This window comes from Falco naumanni, chromosome 5 (genome assembly GCF_017639655.2).
Source record: "Falco naumanni isolate bFalNau1 chromosome 5, bFalNau1.pat, whole genome shotgun sequence".
Lineage (NCBI taxonomy): Eukaryota > Metazoa > Chordata > Aves > Falconiformes > Falconidae > Falco > Falco naumanni.
The window spans coordinates 51,242,329-51,265,289 of NC_054058.1; the positions used below are offsets into that span (position 1 = coordinate 51,242,329).

A 22,961-nucleotide genomic window follows, 5' to 3' on the forward strand; every position below is an offset into this window, starting at 1 on the left:
CTTACCTAGCAGAGGGTTTTGGTTTCATTTGTAGTACAGAACAAGAAATGGAATTTCAGTTCACAAACTTGACAGACTACTGAGTGACCAGGCTTCGGATGAAGATAAGAAAAGGTTCTTTAAACATTACAGGAGATAAAGTCACAGACATGGGGATACTTCTTACTTAGGTTTTTAATAGATCATCTGCATTGTCCTATTGATGTTGAGATTTCTCAATTGTAGATTTTGAACGGAAGACCTAAATGTTGTAAACAACCCAGAGAGTGGACAAAAGTGGATGATGTAAGGTTGGTCTGTAGATAGGATTGCAGTACTTCTATCTAGATTAAGGTGAGTTGAACAAAATGTGAAAATGGAATTTTACACAGCTGTTGGTATTGGTTTTCTAAATAAGTGATGTTAGCAAATGAAGATCACTTATTCTTTTGAAATCTCTTAATTGTATTTATTTTAACAGTATATTATTAAGAGCTAAATAGGATGAATGTAGGTGCTGGACATCTTTGAAAATCCTACCAGAAGTTTTACATTGATTCATATTTGAAATGTTGCTTTAGTAATATTAAAATGAAATCAGAGTACTATCAGTTGTGAACCTGTTTTGTTACTAGAAAGTCAGCATGAACATTATGGAGGGATGACCTTGGCTGGCTGCCAGACACACTCCCCTCAAGTCACTCTCATTCTCTTGCTCTCTTCTCAGCAGGACAGGAGAAGAAAATAAGATGGACAAGCTCATGGGTTGAGGTAAAGGCAGTTTAGTAAGAAAAGAAAAAGCCATGCATGGAACAAAGCTAAAGAGAAGAAATTTATTCCCTGGTTGCCACTGGCACACAGATGTCCAGCAGCTTCCTGGGAGGCAGGACCTCAGCATACATAGCAGTTGCTTCAGAAGACAAAACGCTGTAACCGTGAATGTTCCTTCCTCCTCTGCCATTTATTGTTGAGTAGGATACCATAGAGTATGGAATATCGCTTGGGTCAGTTTAGATCAGGTATCCTGGCTGTGTCCCCTCTCAGCCTCTTGCTTATCTCCAGCCTACAGGCCTTTTGGGTGGTGGGTTGGAGAGGCAGCCCTGATGCTGTGTGAGTGCTGCTCGGCAATAGCTGAAACATTGGTGTGTTAGCGGCACCATTGTGGCTACAGATGCAAAGCACAGCACTTTATGGGCTGCTATAAAATTAAATCCATCCCAGCCAGATCCAATACATACATCAAAAGGAGGTGTGTAGTATTATATCTGATTTAATGATATGACCTGACTTTTGATACAAGTCTTTCTGGTTCACGTGTAAACATTTGAAAAAGACTTTTGAAAAAACACAAAGTGGACATGATACCTGACTTACAGCTAGTGAAATACTGATTTTGAAAAATAATAAATTTTTGAAGAAAGTTGTATTTAAATTTTAATTACAAAAATGGGATAGAAAGTCCTGAAATATGATAATTTAATCATAGTCTACCTCTATCCAGTAGTTTCTATTGATTAGGTCTCACGGTATTTTACTGCCTTCTACCTTCACAGTGGTGTGTCCATTACTGCTTGGAAGTGAGCTGTTTATTACAAGGCTTAAAAGATAGGTTGTTAACAGAAGAATTACATTCTGCCTTGTCTGCTTCAGAGCAGGCACTTCTAGCCATTCTCACATCTTCAATTGGTTTCAGAACACAGGGAGAATTTTTGCAGTGGCTATTCTGCAGCAGAGAGAACGGTTTATAATTGCTCTGCAGAGACATTAAGCAACCTTCTGTTTCTTCTGCTCATCAATATAGAATATCAATTTCATTACAAAATCTCCCACATAATCAATAAGTAAACTAAGGAAATACTTACCGTAAAAAACATTGGCATTGTTCCTGAAGCTTTGTGTGCATCCAATATAAAGATTTTGAGGTATTCTTATTAATGACACTCTGCTTCAGCTTGTAACATGTGGATGATAACTTTCAGACAGCATAAAACTATTTCCGGATCAGGTTATCATTTAACAGTAGTACTCCGAAATCTTAATTGCAGTTTACTCATTCTTGTAAAGGCTTCTTACTGGCAATGTTTTATCATGTTATCTTTTACACTATTTGGAAATGTCTTGTTCAACCTTATGTCTAAATAAAAGGTAAGTTTTTTTCAGTTAGTGGTATTTTCCCAAAGTGTGTATTTCAGCTTTAGTATCTCACTGGTTTTAGTTACGGTTTGAGGTCTGTGTTGCACAGACATCTTATGGACATTAGACCTTCAGTCTAATGATCTCAACCATGCCAGTATTAAAACTTAAATCTATATTGTGTCATCTCATAGCTTAAGAACCCAACAAAAGTAAGTTTAAAGTTAACAAACTACTTCTAAATTTAGCTGAACTGAAAACTCCAAAAGATGGTTCATCTTATTTGGAGATGTTCTTGCAGGTTAGCCTCTGTAGGCAGCATTAGTGTGTTATTAACACTGTTTTGGTCACAAATCTAAAACACAGCACCATATAAGCTGCTATAAAGAAAATTAACTCCGTTCCAGCCAGACCCAGTGCAGATGTCTAAGATAAGTCAGATTATTTACATCTGTAAGGTGCTTATTTTTCTCCATTGACTGTAGAGAGAAGTGGACTTTTCTAGACGGTCCTAGAATTAGTAGCTGAAACTGAGTTTGCTTTGTTTTTTAAGTCTGTAGTTGAGATGAGTATTTGTAACTAACTGACCTTAAAAATATAGCCAAAACTATCAAAGTTTAGTGTCTGGGTATCAAATATGCATGCATATACCTCTCTCCCCATTGTTTGATGATGTGCTAGTCCTTGGGAAAAATTAAGAGAATCTTCTTTGAGGATGCAGTTCACACCACAGTTTGTGTCTCTTCTCCATTTGTGTGCCTTAAAGTTATATTGTAAGTGATAGTGCCTGAGCAAACAGTTCCAGTGTGTGGTTTTGATGTGTCTGTGTTCTGATAAGTTATTTTCAATTCATTAAAAGAAGACTGTATTGTAAAACAAACAGTCTGCAATAGTTATGTTGTCTTGAAGATAAAATCCTCAAACAGTTTCTGACAATTTTTCCCCTTTATTTCAATGATAACTTATTTAAAATTGAGTAGTGTAAGGACCAGAAAATGTAGAGGTTAGTACAATAGGAGCAAATGTATAGCAGATCCAGTGTTGGACTCTTTCAGTGTATATCAGCCATTGGACGGTCAAGCAGTCATGATAAAGGTGTTTGCTTTGTCAGCCAAGGAGTGGAAGAACAGGCTGTCGTCTTCCCTGCGTTTTCCTTGTGAGATTCTTTGCCATGATTATATGCCAGCTCTTGTCAGATGACTGGCCCTAGACCCAGTTGTTCCTTATATACTGTTCTCAAGTAATACAGTAAAGAAGCAATCTCCTCAATTTGTTAATTTGTACATTGCTTGAAGTCTAGTTCTTCTCCATCTGCTCTGCAATCTGCTGCTGTTATTACATTATGAGAGAAGACAACCAAATCCTCAGACCAGCTCCTGAGTTTGTCATGCCACGTTTTCCTTCCATTTCTTCTCAAAGGTACTTGTGAGCATGGTAAATCCCTTTTTCTTAACAGCTCCACAATTTCTGTATCTCAGTCTGCTTTTATAGACTTCAACAGGACTGATACACACTGGTCATCTTCAGCAGATAAGAAACGAAACATACCTGTTCTTTTGCACCTGTAGCTTTAAAGGAATTTCTTCTCACCAGAGGGTTTCCTATTTCATTTTGATTTGTCAACAGAGTATTGGCTATGTGTATGCAAACTGTAGAACTCGGATAATATTTCAAAACAAACAATTTGCAGAAGAAGTTCTTCAGAAAGTTCTTAGGGCTCATTTGTGGCTGTATCAAGTTGTAGTATCTGTTCTCCATGTGAATAAACTGTCAGGTTTTTTTGGCTGAATTGTTTCTGCCAACATGGTTCTTTGAAAAGCCTAGTAAAGCTGACATGTTAATACCATTTTCGGTCTTTGTAAGACCCCTGTGCAGTTATTTGTGCCATTGCATACTGGTTTCTGGGCTGGTATATGTTCTTGATTCCTTGAACAAACTGCAGTTTCAGTCTCCCTTTATCTGCCCACACTCTAACATAGCAAAGCATTTGTAAGCAGCTATAAGCACTAAAATAACATAGAAAACTTGACCTATTCCTTTGTTTGAAAATTAAGGTTTTAACTGAGTACTTTTCAAGGAAGGAAGCATCTCTCGCTTCTCTTTTTCTTCTTGCGATGAGATTTGCTCTGCAATGCTGAGATTCTAGACAGCTGGGCCTTTACAAAAGGACTAGCAAAATACAGCTGAATCTAAACACTTTTTCTAAAATCCTCAAATAGGATTGTGACCACACCCATTCCATTCTGGGCTCTGGGCTTTCTTTCTTTTCAATTTTTTTTTGTACTTGAAATGTATTTCTGCGTTTCTATGTATACTCAGCTTGTCATTTCCCTTCCATCAAGTTTGCCATTCAAGTTTCCTGGATCTCCTGCCCTCCTTCCTCCTCTTAGTTACCTTCTCATATTCTGTTTCCCCTGTTGCATGTGGTTTTATCTGGTTTTATCTGGTTTTGGCTGATTGATGGTCTCTCTGTGGCCCTTGTCAAATTCAGCGTTCAGTAACTTGGCATCAGCACCCACTGGTGGAATCCACGGAGTCTGTGTGAGAGCCATCAATATTTGTGAAGGACCATCTGAGCAGAGATTCTCCAAGGGCCTTTGCTCCACTTCTTTTCCCGCTTTGCCTATACACAATACAAAGATGCTACAGGAAACAGTTTGTATTTTAATTTAACTTTACTCTTAGTGTTTTGATTTTTCAGTTTCTCAATGCCAAAAAGATTAGCTTATGTTCTGCATAAGCAATATATGCCTGTGTGTATGGCTAACTTCTGTATTCTTCATATTAATATAAAATAATTAACATTTGTCTTATATTGTGGAGGATATTTAACAAATACTAAACTATGTAATGATGTGGAGTTAAAAATGAATTGTTGTCTTCCTTCTTCAAACTGTGTGGGGTGATGCATAGCAGCATATACTGTATTTTATTGAACTCTAGTAACAGGATAGGAAGAGGAAAATCTTGGCTGTTTGCATAGAAGTATTGTGTGCTAAATCCTTGGCTGCTTTAGCATTGAGCTCAATGGATGAGATCTTGGCATAATCGGAAGATACCACTTGAACTAGAAACCCAGAACAATCAGTGGTAAAGTGCCCTTTTAAACCTTGTTCAGACAAAAATTAAGTAATGTTAACTGTTCTTTTGGTAAAGGAATTGGGTATAAATAGATAAGTTTAAATAAATGTAACTAAAACAATCTTTAACCATAAATAAGGCCTTAGGCAATCTGATCTAATGCCACTTAGCCCTATGTAGTATGAGGTGTTGGATGAGTTCATCCCTTGAGTTTCCTTCCAACCTATTTGTTTTCTGTGATTTTACATGCTTTATTTAAATATTACTAATCACTTATTTAATGGATCTGTTAATAATCTAATACTTAAGAATTCTTCATCTAAGTCTCAAACTTCCATGAAGTCCTTATTCAGCAAACATCCCACAAGCTCCAAGGCAGGTATTACTTAGCCAGTTTTCTTTTTTATTAAACTTATACTACTGCAATGCAAGGTGGCAGGACTCTGCCCCACCATCCATCCATTCAGTCTCAGATGTTATCACCAACTGGTCTTGTTCCTGACTTGTTAATTTTGAATATTATTTATCATTATTGACAATAATTCACAGAAATAGTTACTTTAAAAAAAATCACTTTGGTTGAATCACCTGTTTTACAAACTTGACACTTCTGCAGTACTTTCTACAATTTGAGCAATCATGATACAAAGTCCCAGATTTGTTTGGATAATATAAAATAGTCATTACAGGATCTACATGGTCATTCTATGGCAGTACAAGCAGACAAGCCAAATCGAATTCTTCATATCTTACATAAAAGTTAATGTGAACGAATTTTAAAGTAGCATTTAAAGCCTGTATGTCAGGGAAATCACCTTTTGGCCTATAAAGGATGTTTTCTTTGCTTCAGATGCTCTGACATGTCCCTGCAGCAAAATCCTGGAAACAAAAATGTCAAAATTAAAACTTATCACACTGTACTCATGTAGTAAGAAAAAAACCCCAAACAAATCATTTTAGCCTATTTAGCAGCAATTACACTTCCCCAGCATGCATTTACATACTTCGATACAAATTTTAAGGTGAGTCATATTCTCCACTGCTTTAAAAATGGGCATCCGTGTGCAGGCTGCATTCATCTGTATTTCTAATTACTTCTCAAATTCAGACTTCATCTAAGAGGTTCAAAATACTGGTCCAACATTTGCTGTATTGAAGCATCTCACCTCATTGAAGTAAAAAAATATATGGATTCCTGCTGTGTTTTCCAGTGTTATGCAAAACAGTAGAAGTCTCCTGGTCCATGCTGAAAAGACAATCCTTTGGCCACTTGTCATTCAGCTGCTGGGTGTTGGTGGTTCCTGAAAATAAAGTGTTGAAAAAAAATCATAGTCCTGGCTTCACCCAATCACTACAGTAGACCCTTGAACTTCAAACTTTTATTAGTCTTTATAAAGCCCTGAAATATTGTCATTGAATAAGGAAAATAAATCTATTAAAAAAAATTAAGAGTAAAGTCATAAGAATTTTTTATATTTATTAAAATTTTATTTTACATTATGGGCTTACAATTTTTTCCAGAGCCAGCTCAAATTCTTTTCTGTTATGATTGCTAAGAATCTGTCAGTAGAGATCCTTTGCTGGCATTTCTTTGTTCCCTCAGTTCCAATTCATTAACTAATGACATGTTGTTTGTGGATTTCTGGCATTTCATTGTTTTAATTTATTAAAAATTCTGTTTATCAATGGTTCAGGGAAGTTTAATAAGTTAAAGAATGATTAATATGTAAGTACTAGCAGATAATGCAACTTTACAAGTTTCTACTAAAATTTGTTAAGTTGCATTTCTGTTTTTGCTTTCCCACTTTGGCTGCCACTTACAAGCTGAGTCTATTCAGTGTTTTATACCAGTTGCAAATTGTTCTATTTTCCCCTTTCTGAATAGCAATAATACTGCAGTTACTAGTTTATTCAGCATTATAAAAATGCTTTGAAATGTCTCTGCCATCCCTAAAACTGAAATGGATAGAAAGTAGAAAGCTTTTGCTGGAATTCACAAGTTTTAAATGTTATCAAAGCCCTCAAAGTGGTAAGGTTCCAACTACATAATTTAATTTTGTATATGTTCTGGCAATGATATGAACAATTTTCTTTTCTCTTTTTTAAATTAATCATTTTTTTTCTTGAAACTGCCAGAGCTGAGAATATTGCTGCACATCTGTCATTACCCCTTCTTAGCTGTACTGAAATGTCAGTGCTGGGAACGGGTACGCGTAAGCCACATCCCATTGTGAATTGTTCGGCCAGTGCAGCGTTGTTCAAAGTCATTCTTACCAGTATCTCACCACACTTAAAACCAAAGCAAATATTTATTTAAAAGAAAATATTTTACTGTGCACCTCTCTTGCTAAATTACTAGCCTAACTCACCCAAACACATTGCCTGTTATATTCCTTAGTTTCTGTTAACATTACTTTCACATTTTTTATTTTCAGTTTTTAGTAGCTATTTTTAAATGTCATCAAACAAATTATCTGTGTTGTAAGAGAAGCAAACCTACAACACCTAACAAAATACTAGATGGAAAACAAAAAAAAACCCAAACCCAAAAAGCAGTTGACAACATTTTCTAAATTTTAGGAACTCTGAACATATGTTTTTCTTCAGTGTACGTGTGTATAATTTAGCTTGCTGTTTAGCAACTTGCTGAAAATCAGTGCTAGTTATCCTTCTCAGGATGCATGCACCAAGGGCTGAGACTACAAACTTGTATGTCTGCAGTGTTACAGTATGATGAGTTAAGACCTTCTTTAAACCCTCAAAATGGGTATGCTCAAGGCACTTGTTCTATTTGTGATCCTGGATACCTGTGCTAGCATTTTGGAAATTTTACTGTAAAACTTTTGATATCATAGTATGTAGGCAAATGGAGTGAATTAAATAAGGCATGTAACATACCACCTTCTACTACAGTCTTATGGATTAATTGCAGAATTTTACTAGCCTGTTCAGAGAGATGCTATAAAGTGACATGGTTCTCTTAACTTGTCACAATTCTCTTAATTTGATTGTCTGCTAAAACAATTTTTAATAAACAATTCACTTAGCAGAAAGTAAATATTGTAATCCTTACCTGTACTATCAAACAGGCATGTAAGAGGCAACCCTTTATTTCATTGCTTCAGTAAAAGCAACTTATGCAGTGGTTATAGAGTTTAAGTGGAAGCATAAACATCTACATATAGACAGCTGCAGTGCCTGTGTTGGTGTGAGTGTGTGGTGGGGGCTGGTAAGGTGGTGCTATGGATATTTAGGTGAGCTTTCATCTACTAGCATAATAGCATTAGAGGTATTTCGAGTAACCTGTCCTTGGCTGAGTCATGTAATCTTTATTTGCTGCAGGAAGATAACTGCGCTCTGATGCTTTTGTTTTTCTTTTGCCTGACTAAACAGAACATGCATCTGATAATACATATCGCATAACAACAGCAAAAATCCTGGAAAATTTTGAAAAGATAACTCATGGATATAATTGATTTTTCAAATTTATTTGTTGAATTCTTTCATCAGGCAGGCACCTTCTATGCCTTTTTCCCAGACTATGCTGTCTATAGGAAGTATTTTGTAGTGGAGTCTGTAGGGTTAATACAGCATTTTCAACACAGAAAATGATGGAGAAAGTTGCTCATCTGTGAGGGGAGAAATCTGGGTTCAATTCCCAACTCAGCCACTGTTTGGCTTTGATTTGTTTTGATGTCATTTAAGGTTTAACATAAAATGTAGCAAATCCTGTCATTTAAACTTGCTGGTGGTATGTGCCAGCACTCACTGAAGTTTAGTTTTTGCCTGGAGAGGCTGCATTCCTCCCCTAGTGGAGGTCCTTAGCACTTTTGAATTTGCAGATCCCTAAGATTTTCCCAGCAGAGATGCAGACTCTCACACCCCTGGCAGTAGCCCTGCCATTATGAGTTACTTCTAGCAAATTCTTTAGAAGTAAGCTCTTGGTCCTTAGTCATGCTATGCATGAAAATTATCTAAATTAATGCCCTGCTTTGCTGCCAAAATTGTTGATTATGAAGACAGCCTAGGAAGACTAGCATCATTAGGCAAAAGTTAATCTGTATGAATGCTACCTGGTCCCTAATGAGAGGTCCAGACTCCTTTGGGACTGAAGTGCTTGACGGTTGTTGGCATAGCATCCACAAAACCCCACACAAGGAGCAAACAACTCCTACTGTTTCCAATAAAGAAGCTATATTAAGGACAGAAATATATTTTAAATTGTTCCAACTTGCTTGAAGCACCTTAATTAGGACTGTACTTGTGATCTAATCACTAATTCTGTTACCCCTCACCTAAAGGAGGCTGAAACACACATTTCTTCTCCTCTTGGAGAGTGCCATATACAGAAACCTACTGTCCTAATAGGAGTTGGTTGTCACCTTTTCTTATTGTGAGTGATAGAGATGCAATTCTCTAACTTTGAAAGGTGTTGAATCAGTATCCCTTGGAATAAGGATTGGATCTCATGTGTTCCCTACCATTTAAGTTATGTGCATACACCTCTTCTACATTAACAGACGTAAATGCAATTGCTGCATTTTTCAGTGGGCCTTGTCTTATAGGCGGCTTGCAAAACACTTCACAGATGGAGCTCCGCAGGCAAACCGGGTGGAGGAATAACCGCTTTATGGGTATCAATCAATATAGGCTGTGAGCTAGAAGCCAAATGGCTTATTCCTGTCGAGAGTGAACAGCTCCTGTGCATGCCTAAAAGCAGAACTTTAAATGATCTGGGAGCTTTAAAAGCCAAGTCCCCGGGGTAAGTTAGGCAGCCCTCAGGCCTGTGGACTGATAAGCAGAGGTTTTCTGAATCACAGTTGTGTGCCTTGATTTCAAAAACTCATGTATAAATAAGTTACTAACCAGCAGTACCCAGTTACAGCATCAGTCTCAGGTGGTCTGCACTGTGCCATGGATCTGTCCTGCTATGGCCAAGCCTTTTTTGCATCCTAGTTTTCTTGTGTCTTGGAGATTAGCCTGCTGAGCCTCTTGTGGCTGTTACCTCTTTGACATCTTGTCAAGCGAAATCCCTGGCTCAGTGGCTCTTAATTCTCTCTATTCTGGTGTCAAAGAAAAAGTTTCATCTGTACCACTGAAATGTTCACCGGGCATGGTTAGGGACTGTGTGATTAGATGTTGTGCTCTCTGTAGTGTTTGTAGGTAGCTATGCATTATGCCATTCTCATTATGATATGCTAATTTATAGGACAGCAGGTCTTGTTGTCTCTGTGCATCTTCCAGTCCCCTGTGACTCTGACTTCACTTCCTAGCGGTAATGGGATAGCTTTTCAGCTGAGCAAAGTGTTACCAAGTGTCTTATTTGCTGTTTTGTCATTTTAGAGTGACAAATATGGATCAGGACTGTATACTGTATCTGCAGTCTTTTATGTATGTTTTCAGTTATTCTCACACTCTCTCTGCTAAATTAAGAGTAATAGAAGCTCGTAGCACAATGTCTAAACACAAACGTCTTTGCAGCCTGCATGAACTCCCGTGCTGTCACTTGCTGGTCATTGTTAAGGCATTTCACTTTGTCAGGTGCACCAAGGAAAGATGAGTTCCATATAATCAGCTATTTAGGGGCAATGCCAGATAATAAAAAACATCTCAGAAAAGCATGTATCAGACTGCAGATCATGTACAGACTTTTTATCACTTAACGTAAAAGATATCTAGGCCTCCCTTCCTTTTCAAAGAGCCTTAAGCACTCTATGGGTGCAGTTCTTGTAGACTGTACAGAGCATGCCCTGCGTGCTATGTGCCGGCCCAGTGCCTTAAATACTCTAGAGTATATAAAGACCCAGACGAAGTGTAGTCAAGATGCACCAAGGTGGCTAAAATGGAGTTAAAAGGCAACTAAAACCTCCCTAAAGTGTCTTGTGCTCTCATTGCAGTGCATGCATCTTGGTTGTCGGATATGTCACAGGCTTTACAAGAGATCCAGTGCAGGAGCGGGCTGGAAGCTAGGACCATGCACGGCAATCAGTTAGCTGAGGGGAATGTGCTTGAGCTTGTCTAGACAACAATTAACATGATACAGAGCATAGGGGAGTGGGGGACGGATGGCGCCATGGATGGCGCCAAGGAAAGGTAACACCTTGCTGTTAATTGATGGCAGTTAACCACCAATCAGGGATTGCCTAGTATGCAGTGCTTAGCTTCAAGAACCAATCTGTTTAAAAAGCGCAGCTTCTGAAAGTGTATATAAACTCATGCTTCTGTACAATAAATTGACGTTTGCTTGCATCAAGCTGCGTCCCGTCTCTTCATTCGCCGCAATCCAGGTCTCTTTGGATTATTTTCTGGAGACCACGATATGCCACAGCACCTGGAATTATTTAGTCACATAGGCTTAGCAATGCCTTTTGATATGTGAACATACTGTTTTGACATGCTAGCCACCCTGCAGTAGCATAAGGCAAACAAATCCTTGACCCAGCATGGCTGCTGTAGTATAAGGCTGAATCATGCTCTAATCTGCAGCTACTATTCTTTACTAGACTCCATTGAGAGTTTGGATCCCTGGCTTACGCTTAAATTTAAGTGTCTAAATTGAAGCTATGTCCCAGTTTTAGATTCCTGTGATGGTCAAGAAAACACCATCTCAGCACTGAGTTTCAGTCATGAATTTTATTCCAGTCCCTAGAACAATGTTGGCAGCACCACAGTGTCTTGTATTTCTTTATCCAACTTAAAATTAAAAATGTTCCATTTGCTTTAAGACTGTTCATCATCTTATCAGCTGCTAAAGTGTTATCCATCTTCAAAAAAAAAAATGCTCTGATATGTTCCTTTGAACAATTTCTCTGCACTAGTGCTGTTGTTTCCCTCTGTGTCTGTTCTGTTCACACTCTGCTGCTAACTCCAGAAAAGTGGTCAGGTACCTTGGGCTCGTACATCTTACTGACTCACTCTTATTAACTTCCCTGTTGCAACAACAGGGATGTAGCCAGCACCTTACAACAGGGTATTTTGGACTCTGTCATAGTACTAAATGTCTCAAGTCTCTTTTGTCTTTTGATTCCTCTGTTTTGTCCTATTCTGTCCTTCCATGGACTTTTGCCTGCAAAGAGCAATTTCCCTGGCTTTGCAGCTTCTAGTCTTACTATTGAAGGTTAATAGTGGGTTTGTCCCAAATCCCAGTCACAAACTTGTCCTTTATCTATTGCATTCACAAGTATTGGCTTCTCAGCCTTTAATTATTTACGCTTATCCTGTCCATTTCTGAAGAGCTGAAGAAGCAAACAGAAGCCTTTTGACAAGCTATAGGAAATCTGGGCTGACCATGACTGTTAACTGGAACCCAGCAGCTATTAGCCCTCCTGCAAGGTGCAGACACACATCCTAGCCAGGAAACAGAGTAACTAATTCATGAAAACTTTTCTAATCAGTATCTAAAGCTAGAAAAAAGTGGGGATTTTTCCACAATAGAACTGATTTTACTTTTGGTACTGTTAAAATAAATATCCTGGTAACGTCATCAGGCAAGCATGGCTTTTTTGGAAATGTCAGCTACTCTCATTTATATTTAGAACCTAAAAATTACTGGAACCTGGAAATTAAAAATGGAGGGGGTTTTCATTTTTTAGTAGCCAAAAATCCATATTTTATAAAAGTCAGTTTCTTTTTATGTGTTGAAAAGGAAATAATACTGCAGAGCATAAAATCACAGGATGTAATGCTAATAGTTAAGAAAACAGTTAATAAAATAGCAGTGTATTTCATTGCTATCTCTAATAATGATAGTGCTAAAAATATTTTCCGTTCCATAAAAAGTTGTAGCTGTATTTTAATTAGTAAATGCACTTAAAATATGCACAGGTTATGTTCTTAAGAGTGTCTTTATAATAATATGCTATTTTAACTCTAATCGAAGATCTAGCAATTTGCATATTTAGGCATTAATTACTTATAGACTGTGATGTGCAATTTATACTAGGCTTCTTGGATGCTTTCGTGTTTCAAATGTGTCTGTTTCAAATTAAAAAAAGGACTTTTGGGATTATTTGGTGCTTTGAAGGCCTTTCTATGTATTTAAGTACTGCATCCTGCTCATCTGACCCTATTAGAAGCCTTCAGGTACTTTTAACATGCATAAAAACAAGTGACTACATGGAGAAATCCAATTTCCATTAAAAAGATAGCTTCAGTCTGGTTTGATATCTCTTCTACTTGTTAATACCTACATTCAGTGATCAGTGACCTCTCAGCCTTTTCAGATAACCCATCGCGCATACATCAGCCTGCCATGGGTGGCTGTGGCAGCCCCACTGCATGCGATGGGGCTATAAGACTTACCCCAGTGGCCTGTTTTTCAGGAATGTTGTGCAAGTGTTCATTTAGTTTCTGTATAACAGTAATCATGTATAATGCATATGGAAATGTATAATGCATATGACAAATAGGAATAAAAAAAGGTGAGAACTGTGAGGGTTTCATATGTGTTTCACACTGATGAAAAAGATAAATATATGGTTTGCTTCTGGGGGTCAGTCCTTACAACTGATATATATTATCATGCCTTCTTTGTTAACGTGACACCTTCTTAAGAAATGCAGACTTGATAATTATTTGCCTTCACAGATGCTACAAGAATGGCATATCCAAGATGCAGGAAAAAAAGGAATTCCAAATGTTTCCCAGTTATAAAGAAGCTGGGAGACTATATCTGGGAGGAGCGTGCTTGCCTGTTTGCACGGTCTTCCCTAGGTGTCTGCTACTGCCCTTGCTTGGAAACAGGGTGTTGGAAGAGGGAGACTTTAGGCCGACCCAGGGTGGCTGTCTTGTGCTTTTGCATCCTTATTTACAACACAGTGAATTTAGAATATTGATGATCTTATTAACAACATGGAATGGAATTAACAATAGCTGGGGAAAAAAAGTGCTGTTGTTTTTTTTTAATTCCAGCAGAAAATCTGAGCTAGCATTCATATGCTATTCAACAGATGAAAAAAACCACATTTCAGCTAATATGTTAGTGACATATTAGCTGAAAGGTCACGATGTGTATGATAAAAGAGCCATTAAGGTATGCCATTTTACATGTGTCATGAAACTCTTCAAGGACATTAATAATTCTACTTTAGAACATATTAACTTGTGTCTAAAAAGTGATACAGTGCTGTGCATGGATTTGTACTAGCAAGATCCTCTATCCTGACCAAATATTTAGATTTTAACAGGACTGCCCCAGAAAGTGGGATCAGCTTGCCCTGATCCAGTTGCAGGGATATGATCTGTTAGCTCCTAGACTGCAACATTTGGTGTTATGGTAATGGTAAGATTTGAATAATGGAAAAAGCAATGTTTAGAGAAGTTGTTACTTGCAACTGGCTCACTTGTGCACAGAGGCATAACACTTGTTATACCTTAAATAGGCATAACATTAACCAAAAAATGTTTACAGGTACTTGAAAACAAAGATATCACCTGGGAAGTCAAAATATAATTGCTATACTATTTGATGTGTTAGTTCTTGAGGAGAGACATCTCTTCTTAATCACTATAAAAGAATTCTAGCAAAGGATGTGAGTGTATTAAAAGTATGATCTTTTCCACAAAGGTTTTAATCCAGCACGTGTAACTTTATTTTCTTAGTTGTCCTTATAGCACCTTTATGATCTTTAAAGTAGAGGTAAAATTATTGTGTGAGGCTTTAAATCCTATCTGTTAAATTATTTAAAAAGAATCAAAATGCTTCTTTTAAATTTCAGTAAAATATATCTATGAAAACACATTGTATAAATCAAGAAACAGCAACATCCCACTGAATTTTTGCAAAGCTTGCTCACACTGTTGTGTTAAAAAAACATGTGGTCATATAACTGGTAAAGTCAGGTGGCCCAATTATCTTTTTAAAGAGAACTTAAAGATTTTTGGGTTTCTTCATAAAGATTTTGCAAAGTCACCGATTCTGAGAATGTTACAATTCTATCTTTACAAAGGAAGAGGTAAAAAGTGTGAAATAGTTTATATTTCCAGAAGCCTTACATAATTCTAAAGCCTTTGCGTACCATTATTTTAGCATTTTCAAAAGAGACATGGGCTGTAAAATCAGATTCACATTTCCATTTCTAATTGGAATTGACCCATCCTGGTTCAGTTCAATGTCAAGACTAAGATCTAGCAGAAAAAAATCGTTATGAAAGAAATGGGAAATCTTTCACAGCTAATCATAAATTTTGTCACTAAAGCAAGTTCTTTATAAGTGAATTAAGCAAACGTGTATAGCTTACAGTCTGTGTTCTTGTTTCCACAGTGCATACATTATAACAGACTTCATGGGCATCAGGAATGAAAATTTTATGAAGGTAGCTGCAGTTGGGACTTGGATGGGGGATTTTGTCACAGCATGGATGGTAAGAAATGTAATATTACATTTTTAAAGAAAAGCAAAGGAATATGTTTGTTGGTTCCAAGGGAAAAAGGAGAGGAGAAGAGAAGAAAGAAAACTTAATTTCTTGAAGTATTCCGACAAGTGGACAAGTAGAAAGTTAACAAAGGCATAGCAGCACAGAGGCAGGGAGTCCGAAGAGTTTCAGTTAAAATGTATCAAAGCAATTATTTCATCTCTTCTGCTATGAGTGGGAGTTTTGCCGTTGACTTCTGTGAGGACAGCACAGGGGCCCCTCTTTGCTATGAAATAACATCATGACTGGCTATCTGGTGAAACAGTGAGTAGCAGCTGGAGTTGAACAAGTCTAATGAAAAGGATTAAAAAAAGAAGAAAATTTAAACTGAAAGATGTGACAAAGAACGATGGAGACGAGAGAAAGCAAGCAAACCAGTTAACATCCCAGAATCTGAAGGTAGCCTGCTTGATATGAAACTATCAGATTAAGCTTTGTCTAATCTAGGATGTAGAAGAATAAAGTTTTCTTGGATAATATTTGTTATAAAGGTTCTCTTTGAAATATGGGCAACCCAAAGATCAGCTTAGTGAGAGAGATCTGGAAAACGACAACTAACAAGGAACAAAATGAAGCATGTACACATTTCTGTTGTTCAGGAAAAGTATTTCTTAAAAACAAAGTGATAAAAAATAAATTCTTTTTTTAAAGTAAAATTAGGTTTTTATGATTTGTGCTGGTAAGAATTTTAGCAATTATGACTGCAACAATCATTTAGATTGAGGAAAGAAGTCAATGATTTCTAAGCTTGCAGCGTTGGTTTTAATTAGTCTATTTTTTTTTTTCCTAAGGATTTATTGATACCTGTTTGTTTACTCAAAAGAATCAATATAATTTCAGGGGAATTCATTAACACAGGGAACATTGCTTGATGGTGAATGTTTATCGCATATCACATAAACATGGATGGAAAAGATCTCAGCACTGTATGTAGTAAGTGACTGCAACAATCTTTGACATAAGCAAAGAAACAAGCCAGGGTGGATTAATTTTAGGACTGTGGTACGTGTTAGGAAAAAACACTATATGAATAGTTTCAAGCAGGAATGACTGTAAGATGCTAAGACTAGTCTATAAAACTGTATGAATAGTCTTAGAAGGGTAGTCTTGAGTTTCTGTCAATTTGTCTTCTATCCACATATTTGGAACATACTGTACAACTGACAGAAGGGAAAAAAAATATGAAGGATTTTTTCAGCATATTGTTCAGTATGTGTCAGTGGTTTGCCCAAGGTGAATTACGCTCTGTGAAATACTGGCCATGAAAAGCAAGTATGGAGCAAATCATCTGTAAATACATTACAGTAAGGACATTGCAGACTTGGTGCATTTACTGATGTTGACAATTAATGTGGATTTCTTGTGAATCAGTAATAAAATTCTTAGCTACTTCTGAATACATTTAGCATGACCTTTTTTATAAATGGGCTTCCACAGCTTTATCCCACTATGGAAGGAAAGATGATGCGTAAACTAAGCTGAATTGAGAGAGGTCATGCTCATCGTACATATGTGACTTAGAGCTCCAGCGATAGATTACATACAAGTTGCGCTACATTAGGTAACGTTCAATTTTTTCAGTCCCTCTTTTCTCATTTCCCTGAAAAAAAACTGTTACATGCAGCACTATATAAAGCATGGAGACAGCTGGATTCAAGAGGCATGAGAATCTTGATCCTTTTCTGTGTACTCAGAGCCCTCTCGGGTCTGTTCAGCAGTGGAGGCACAACTGGATTGTGCCACAGCAGGTTCTAGCGGTGGATGGAGTTATCACTGAAGAATGGGAGAGACTGCAGAGGCAGTTCGGAAAGGGGAGGCTGCTTGTAAACTAAGCTGGTTCTGTTAGCTTTCAGGAAGAGCAGAGAGCATGGAATTGGAGGGTCAGTGTGTTTTAGGACATGCTTTGATTGCACAAGGAGGGTTAAGAGATGTGGTGATTGGTGTTTAGATCTTCAGAGCAGAAGAGAATAGCGAGATTGCTTCTGCAGTGCAAATCTGTAGGTAAAGTGTATGAATCGGTCAATGGAAATTACAGTGTTTAAGGGCAGCTAAGCCTAGGAACATCAAAAAAAGCTACAGTATCAGGTACAGTGGTATTAGTAACAGAGGGGAGTGTGCATGTGCATGTACCCAAACCTACTGCACAGCCTAACTTCAGCAATAATATTCTGTGTGAACAGAAATTATGTTGTTCATAATATTTGAATTTGCTTGAAATTCTGCATGTCAACCCCAGTACGGAATTGATATCAAAGTGACATGAGCGGGATTATTATATTCTATGAAGTTCTCCAATACTGTTTGGAAACAAGAAAGAAAAAAACAGTCCTCTAAAGGAATCTTTGCACATCTTCCCATTCACAGCAGTGCTTATGTTTTCTAATGTTTAAGAAGGTTCTGTAAAGAAGCCACCCATTCTTAGACTGCAAAGAAGATGAAAAAGATGTAGCCTTCACTTCAGTGTATTATTTGAACCGTATTGGAATTAAGATCTTATTCCCTATTTAATGGGAAACTTTGGAAATAAGCAGGAATAAAGCAGAACAGATAGGATTCCATTTTTAAAAATGACTAATAAATAAACAATGATATTGCCCTAGTACAGTGAGGAGAGGCTTATTAAATCAGGAAAGTGATTGAAATTGGAAAATATGTTTTGGATTGCTGTTTTGGATTTAAAAGGCAGAAGTGAACCTTCCCCCTAAACACTTCCTAGCTCACTTTTTGCTGACAGGGTCTGAGTCAATTCCTAATAAAACCAGCAACATTCTTTCCACTGCGTGTATGGGCCCACAGTGCTCTGGGCACACAGGAGCTTCTCCCTTTGTACCTTTGGACGGAACTTCTGCTACTAATGATCATCTTTGCTGAGATCTGTAGTAAGTGTTAGATGTTCTAAATAAGTCTGTGAAGAGGGGAATGGGTTCAATACAGTAACTCTCTCTGCACTTTTTCCTCTTTGAAGTGAGGGAAGTATATTCTGCACCTGCTTTGACATGCTCTCCTGCTATCATAAAATGTGCATTCTGTTCTCATGGAGAGTGCTTTTGAGGCAGACACCACAGGATTTGGCACAGTAGGATAGCTTTGAAAAAAAGGTTGGATTCCACCCAGACAAGCCTATAAACTAGCAATTACGGCTGTCTTCTGGGAGAGTGTTAGCAGGCTGAGGAAGGAGCCAATTCCAGGGCAGAATCTCTGTTGATGAGTCGGGTGGCCTCCTGACCCTCTCTGTAAAAATGAGCAACCTGCTGCAGCTGGGTTGGTGAGGGACAGAGTCCTGAGCGTGTGTGGTAAGGCATGTTCATGGTATACCTACAGGAGTGGGTGGCGCTGAACATTGACACAGAGGGCGGAGTACAAGCAGAGCTGCTTCTGCTCTTTACAACCTTCTAGAGAGGTGGAACAGCCTGCTTTTCTTGGCCTTGTTGGCTTTTGGACTGTCAAAACTGTTGTTCTCCACTTTGGGTGATGGCTTTTTGGACTCTTCAAAGATTACATACTGGCCCTGCACTATGAATGGTATGCATACCACAGTGATTTGCTTACCAACTGCCATTGACATTTACATTAAAGGCACATCCCTGCCTACAAGTCCCACATATGTGTGAAAGAGTTGGAGCAGTAGAAGTTTGTTACATCTTCCTTAGACCTTGCTTGCTGGGATTATCAGAAGCTGAAGCAGCCAACTTCAGCCAGGGCCTGGCACTGATCTCTATGAATGTATCGGAGGCTGATCCTCTTGACAAGGGATCCTATTGCCATTTACCTTCCTTCTGAAAGGTAATTTAATTGAGATTCTCTTTTCCCTTGTTAATTGCTAGAGGGAACTGAGAATTTTTGAGATATCACAGAGTATGACAGACTGCTGGCTCATATCATCAGAAACAATGATAAACTCAAGGGATGGTTTACTTTATTATTCATCAAACTAGTATTTACCAAATCTGTACCAGAATGTTCTTTTTAACAAGCAGAAGCCAAGACTTGTTTCAGCACAGTGCTTGGCACAATGTCTTAGAATGTAAGCTGAATCATTGTCACAATTCCCGGCTGTTCTTTGTGCCTTCACCTGACTTCAGTTTGACTCTTCCCTCACTTGGGACCATGAAGACTCCCAGTACCATTTCTGTCTTTCACCACCTTAGCAGAGGAATTAGTAGGAAGTTAGGAAGTAGTACTTCCTGTGTAGTCTGGATGGAAGGGTCACCACTTGTTCCACTGACCCATTATCCAGGACTGACATAGACAGGTCCTATCCACTTGGAAGGATGGATAGGAAGGTAGAGACCTTTTATCTAAGACTTCTTGTCAGGACATAGTATTGGGATTTCAAAAGGTTATTACTGACTGATGAATTCACACCTACCTTTCCTCATTAGTGGAACTGGATAATGACCCCTATACACACAAGTTGCCTGAGCTTCTGTGAAGTTTCTCAGGCAAAAGAGTCACATAATTAGATGATCATGTCTACGTATCATGGCATGTAACTTGTAGTTGAATACTGCTCCCCTTGATAAAGCTTATTTGTTCTTCTGTGGGAAAGATTTTCTCTTCTCTGAGAATTTTAGTGCTAGCTGAAAAAACTCCAGGAAATGTACATATCTGCCCAAATGGTCCGGGTTTTCCAGAAGACAAATCTCACAACATTATGTGTACTGGCTTTGCTAATTATGAAGGAAATAGATTTTGTTATATTCTTTTCATTCACTTTTCTCTATTAGGCATTTTTAATCTTCACCCTTTGTGAAGGAGGTTTCTGTATTTTCCCATTTTATGACACCAACATCTTACATGGCTGGTCATAGTGTAGCTAGCAGGGGGGCCTGTAGCAGCTGGTTCATAAAGAACACTTCAGAAAGCTGAAGCCTATCCATGTGGTTCTTGATGCTATTAACATCAGTAGCTGATAGACTGAAGTGAATGGTTACTGCCATGAAGCACACAGCAAATTTGTAGACTCCTAAACTTCTTTCTATCATGCACACCATGTTAGAACCTAGGCTACGTCTGTAACAGTTGGACCTGGTCAGACCAAAACTCCATCCAGCCTAGTATCCTGTCTCAAACTGTGATTATGAGGAGAAACCTACTAGAAGAGTAAGCACAAGTCAGTCACATGGTAGTGTCCTCTAATACTTCCACCAACTGCAGGCAGTTTTATGTTTATAATAACTCTTGATGAATGTATCTTCCCTGTTCTTGCCTGATCTCATCTTTAGCCCAACTCCTTCTTTTAGCATCCACTGACTTATTTGGCAACAAGTCCCAGAGGTTACTGTATAGAGACAAAAAAGGTTTCATCCCTTTATGCTTTCTCCCTAATGTTTATGATTTTGTAGACATATATCATAGTTACTCTAACGTATCCCTTCTTCAGGCTGATGTCTCTAGCCTAGTAAGTTGTTTCTCATACACAAGCTGTTCCGTGTATTTGATTATCTTTATTGCCATTTCCTACAGTCTCTCTGTGTTCTTGATAGGGAGATCACAACTGCCCACAGTGTTCAAGGTGTGAATGAGCTATGAGTTTTACAGTGATATAATCATGGAATCATTTAGGTTGGAAAAGATCTTTAAGATCATTGAGTCCAACCATTAAATAATGATTTTCCTTTATTTTCTATTCCTTTCCTAATAGTTTCTAACATTTGTGGAGGGGAGGTATTGACAATATGGGGCACAAAGAGCATATTTTCATGGTACTATATTACCATAACCTCAAGATCTTGCTCATGAGATACAATGGTCAGCTGAGGGCCAATTGTTTCATAAATGATGCTAGAATTGTTTTGCCTGCTATGCATCACTTTGCATTCATCTACAAAGATCTTCATCTGCTGTTTTATTGCCTAGAGACTTAATTCTCTAAGCACCTTTCTCAATTCTTCACAGTCAGCAAGTCATCATCCTTATTACTGTGCATAACTTAATATCATTATAAAGCTTTCTGACCTCACTGCTCACCCATTTTACCTGGTTGCTTAGGAATATGATGAATGACTGCATCCCCTGCACAAATCCCTGTGGAACTCTGTTAATGACCTCCCTCCACTGCAAGAGCCGTCTGGCTAACCTACTTACCTTCTGTTCCCTGTCTTTTAACCAGTTATTTATCAACATAAAGACTGTGACTGGGGTTTCCATAGGAGCCTTTCCTGCAGGATTTTTCAAAAGCCTTTTAGAAAATTCAGGTTAGGCTATTTCAACCGTATCTCCTTTATCCATGTGCTTTGATGACCTCATTCACTAATCCTGTTCTGAAATACCCCCATTCCTTACATTTACAGAGCCAACCACTTAACACTCATTTCACAGCCTCAGTGCTTCCTGCTGCCATTAAAGAGGTATTGAGACAATGTTGGGTGGCCCTCAAAGTGCTGCTTGCATGAGAGACAAAAGGTCCCAGCTCAGGAGCTCTGAATGTGTGGAACAGTATAGAGCCATCTTAATGTGGCTTATCAGTGAAAGACAGTGAGCTTATTTCCTAGCAGTTAAACTTTGTACGTTCATTTTACCTCATTTTGATTCGTTTTCTCCATCTTTTCCCTCAATGCCCTGTTGTCTTATGGCCTGGGCACCATTTTGCAGATGAACAAAAATTAAGGTGGGAATATTTTATTTTGTACGTTCTTCACATAGCCAAAGGTCAGCAGAGCCAGAACATGGCTGTTAATGTTATCCTGAAGACAGAAACATCTCTGCTTGTGGACCTGTATTCTGAATATGTGCGTGGATTATGTGTTTCAGACAACGTCAGCCATAGATGCATAATCTCTCTTTCCTGAAAACTGACATAGTCTATGGATCTCTTAGGCTGAACAGGGAGGGTCTTAACAAGTTTTTGTTATTTTCATAGTTAAGCAGAATTTTTGAATCATAATTTTGGACACAGGAACCTGTGTCTGCTACAGTCGTTCTTTGAATCTGGGTCCCTCTTGACCTTCTTGCTGAGAAACACCTGTTTTTTCCTTCCCTGCTGTACAGGGAGCGGACACAATCTAGTTGGTGTAGTTTGGGATACAAGTGTTCAACTGCCCCAAATGAATACTTGCTTAACTTTTCATTTTGACCTTGGAAATGCTGGTTTGGTCTTTCTCTGTAAATCTAAAGCATAGTGGTCTAATATACTGTACAGTGTTGGATGAAGTAATGTAGCACACGCGTTACACTTTAGTAAACCCATCACTGGATCTTATCTTGTGGTAGATACATGGTACCTGTAGGTTATGCTCTGCCTGCTTTCTTCTTTATTCATTTTTGTAATAAGAGTAGATGTTTACTTATTGGCATTAAAACATTTTTGATGGCTTGCAAGCTATTGGCAAGAATTTTAACAGTATGTGGAGATAC

The 22,961-nt window shown here is 38.0% G+C and overlaps 1 protein-coding gene and 1 long non-coding RNA gene across 3 annotated transcripts in view; one reads left to right on the forward strand and one right to left on the reverse strand.

Moving 5' to 3' along the window:
- Positions 1–22,961, forward strand: part of TMEM117 (transmembrane protein 117) — a 220,348-nt gene that overhangs the window by 79,790 nt on the left and 117,597 nt on the right. Inside the window, exon 4 of the mRNA XM_040596799.1 lies at positions 15,455–15,554. Within this exon, the coding sequence (XP_040452733.1) occupies positions 15,455–15,554 (100 nt within the window). The remainder of the gene's footprint in view (positions 1–15,454; positions 15,555–22,961) is intronic.
- On the reverse strand, positions 1,576–8,404 carry LOC121089510. Of its 2 annotated transcripts, XR_005828238.1 has the most exons (4): positions 8,267–8,404; positions 6,360–6,494; positions 6,009–6,072; positions 1,576–4,735 (listed from the first exon to the last, which is right to left on the reverse strand). It is a non-coding gene; the product is annotated as an uncharacterized LOC121089510 (long non-coding RNA). The 2 variants fall into 2 exon arrangements; XR_005828237.1 differs by lacking the exon at positions 1,576–4,735 and having other exon boundaries at positions 5,621–6,072.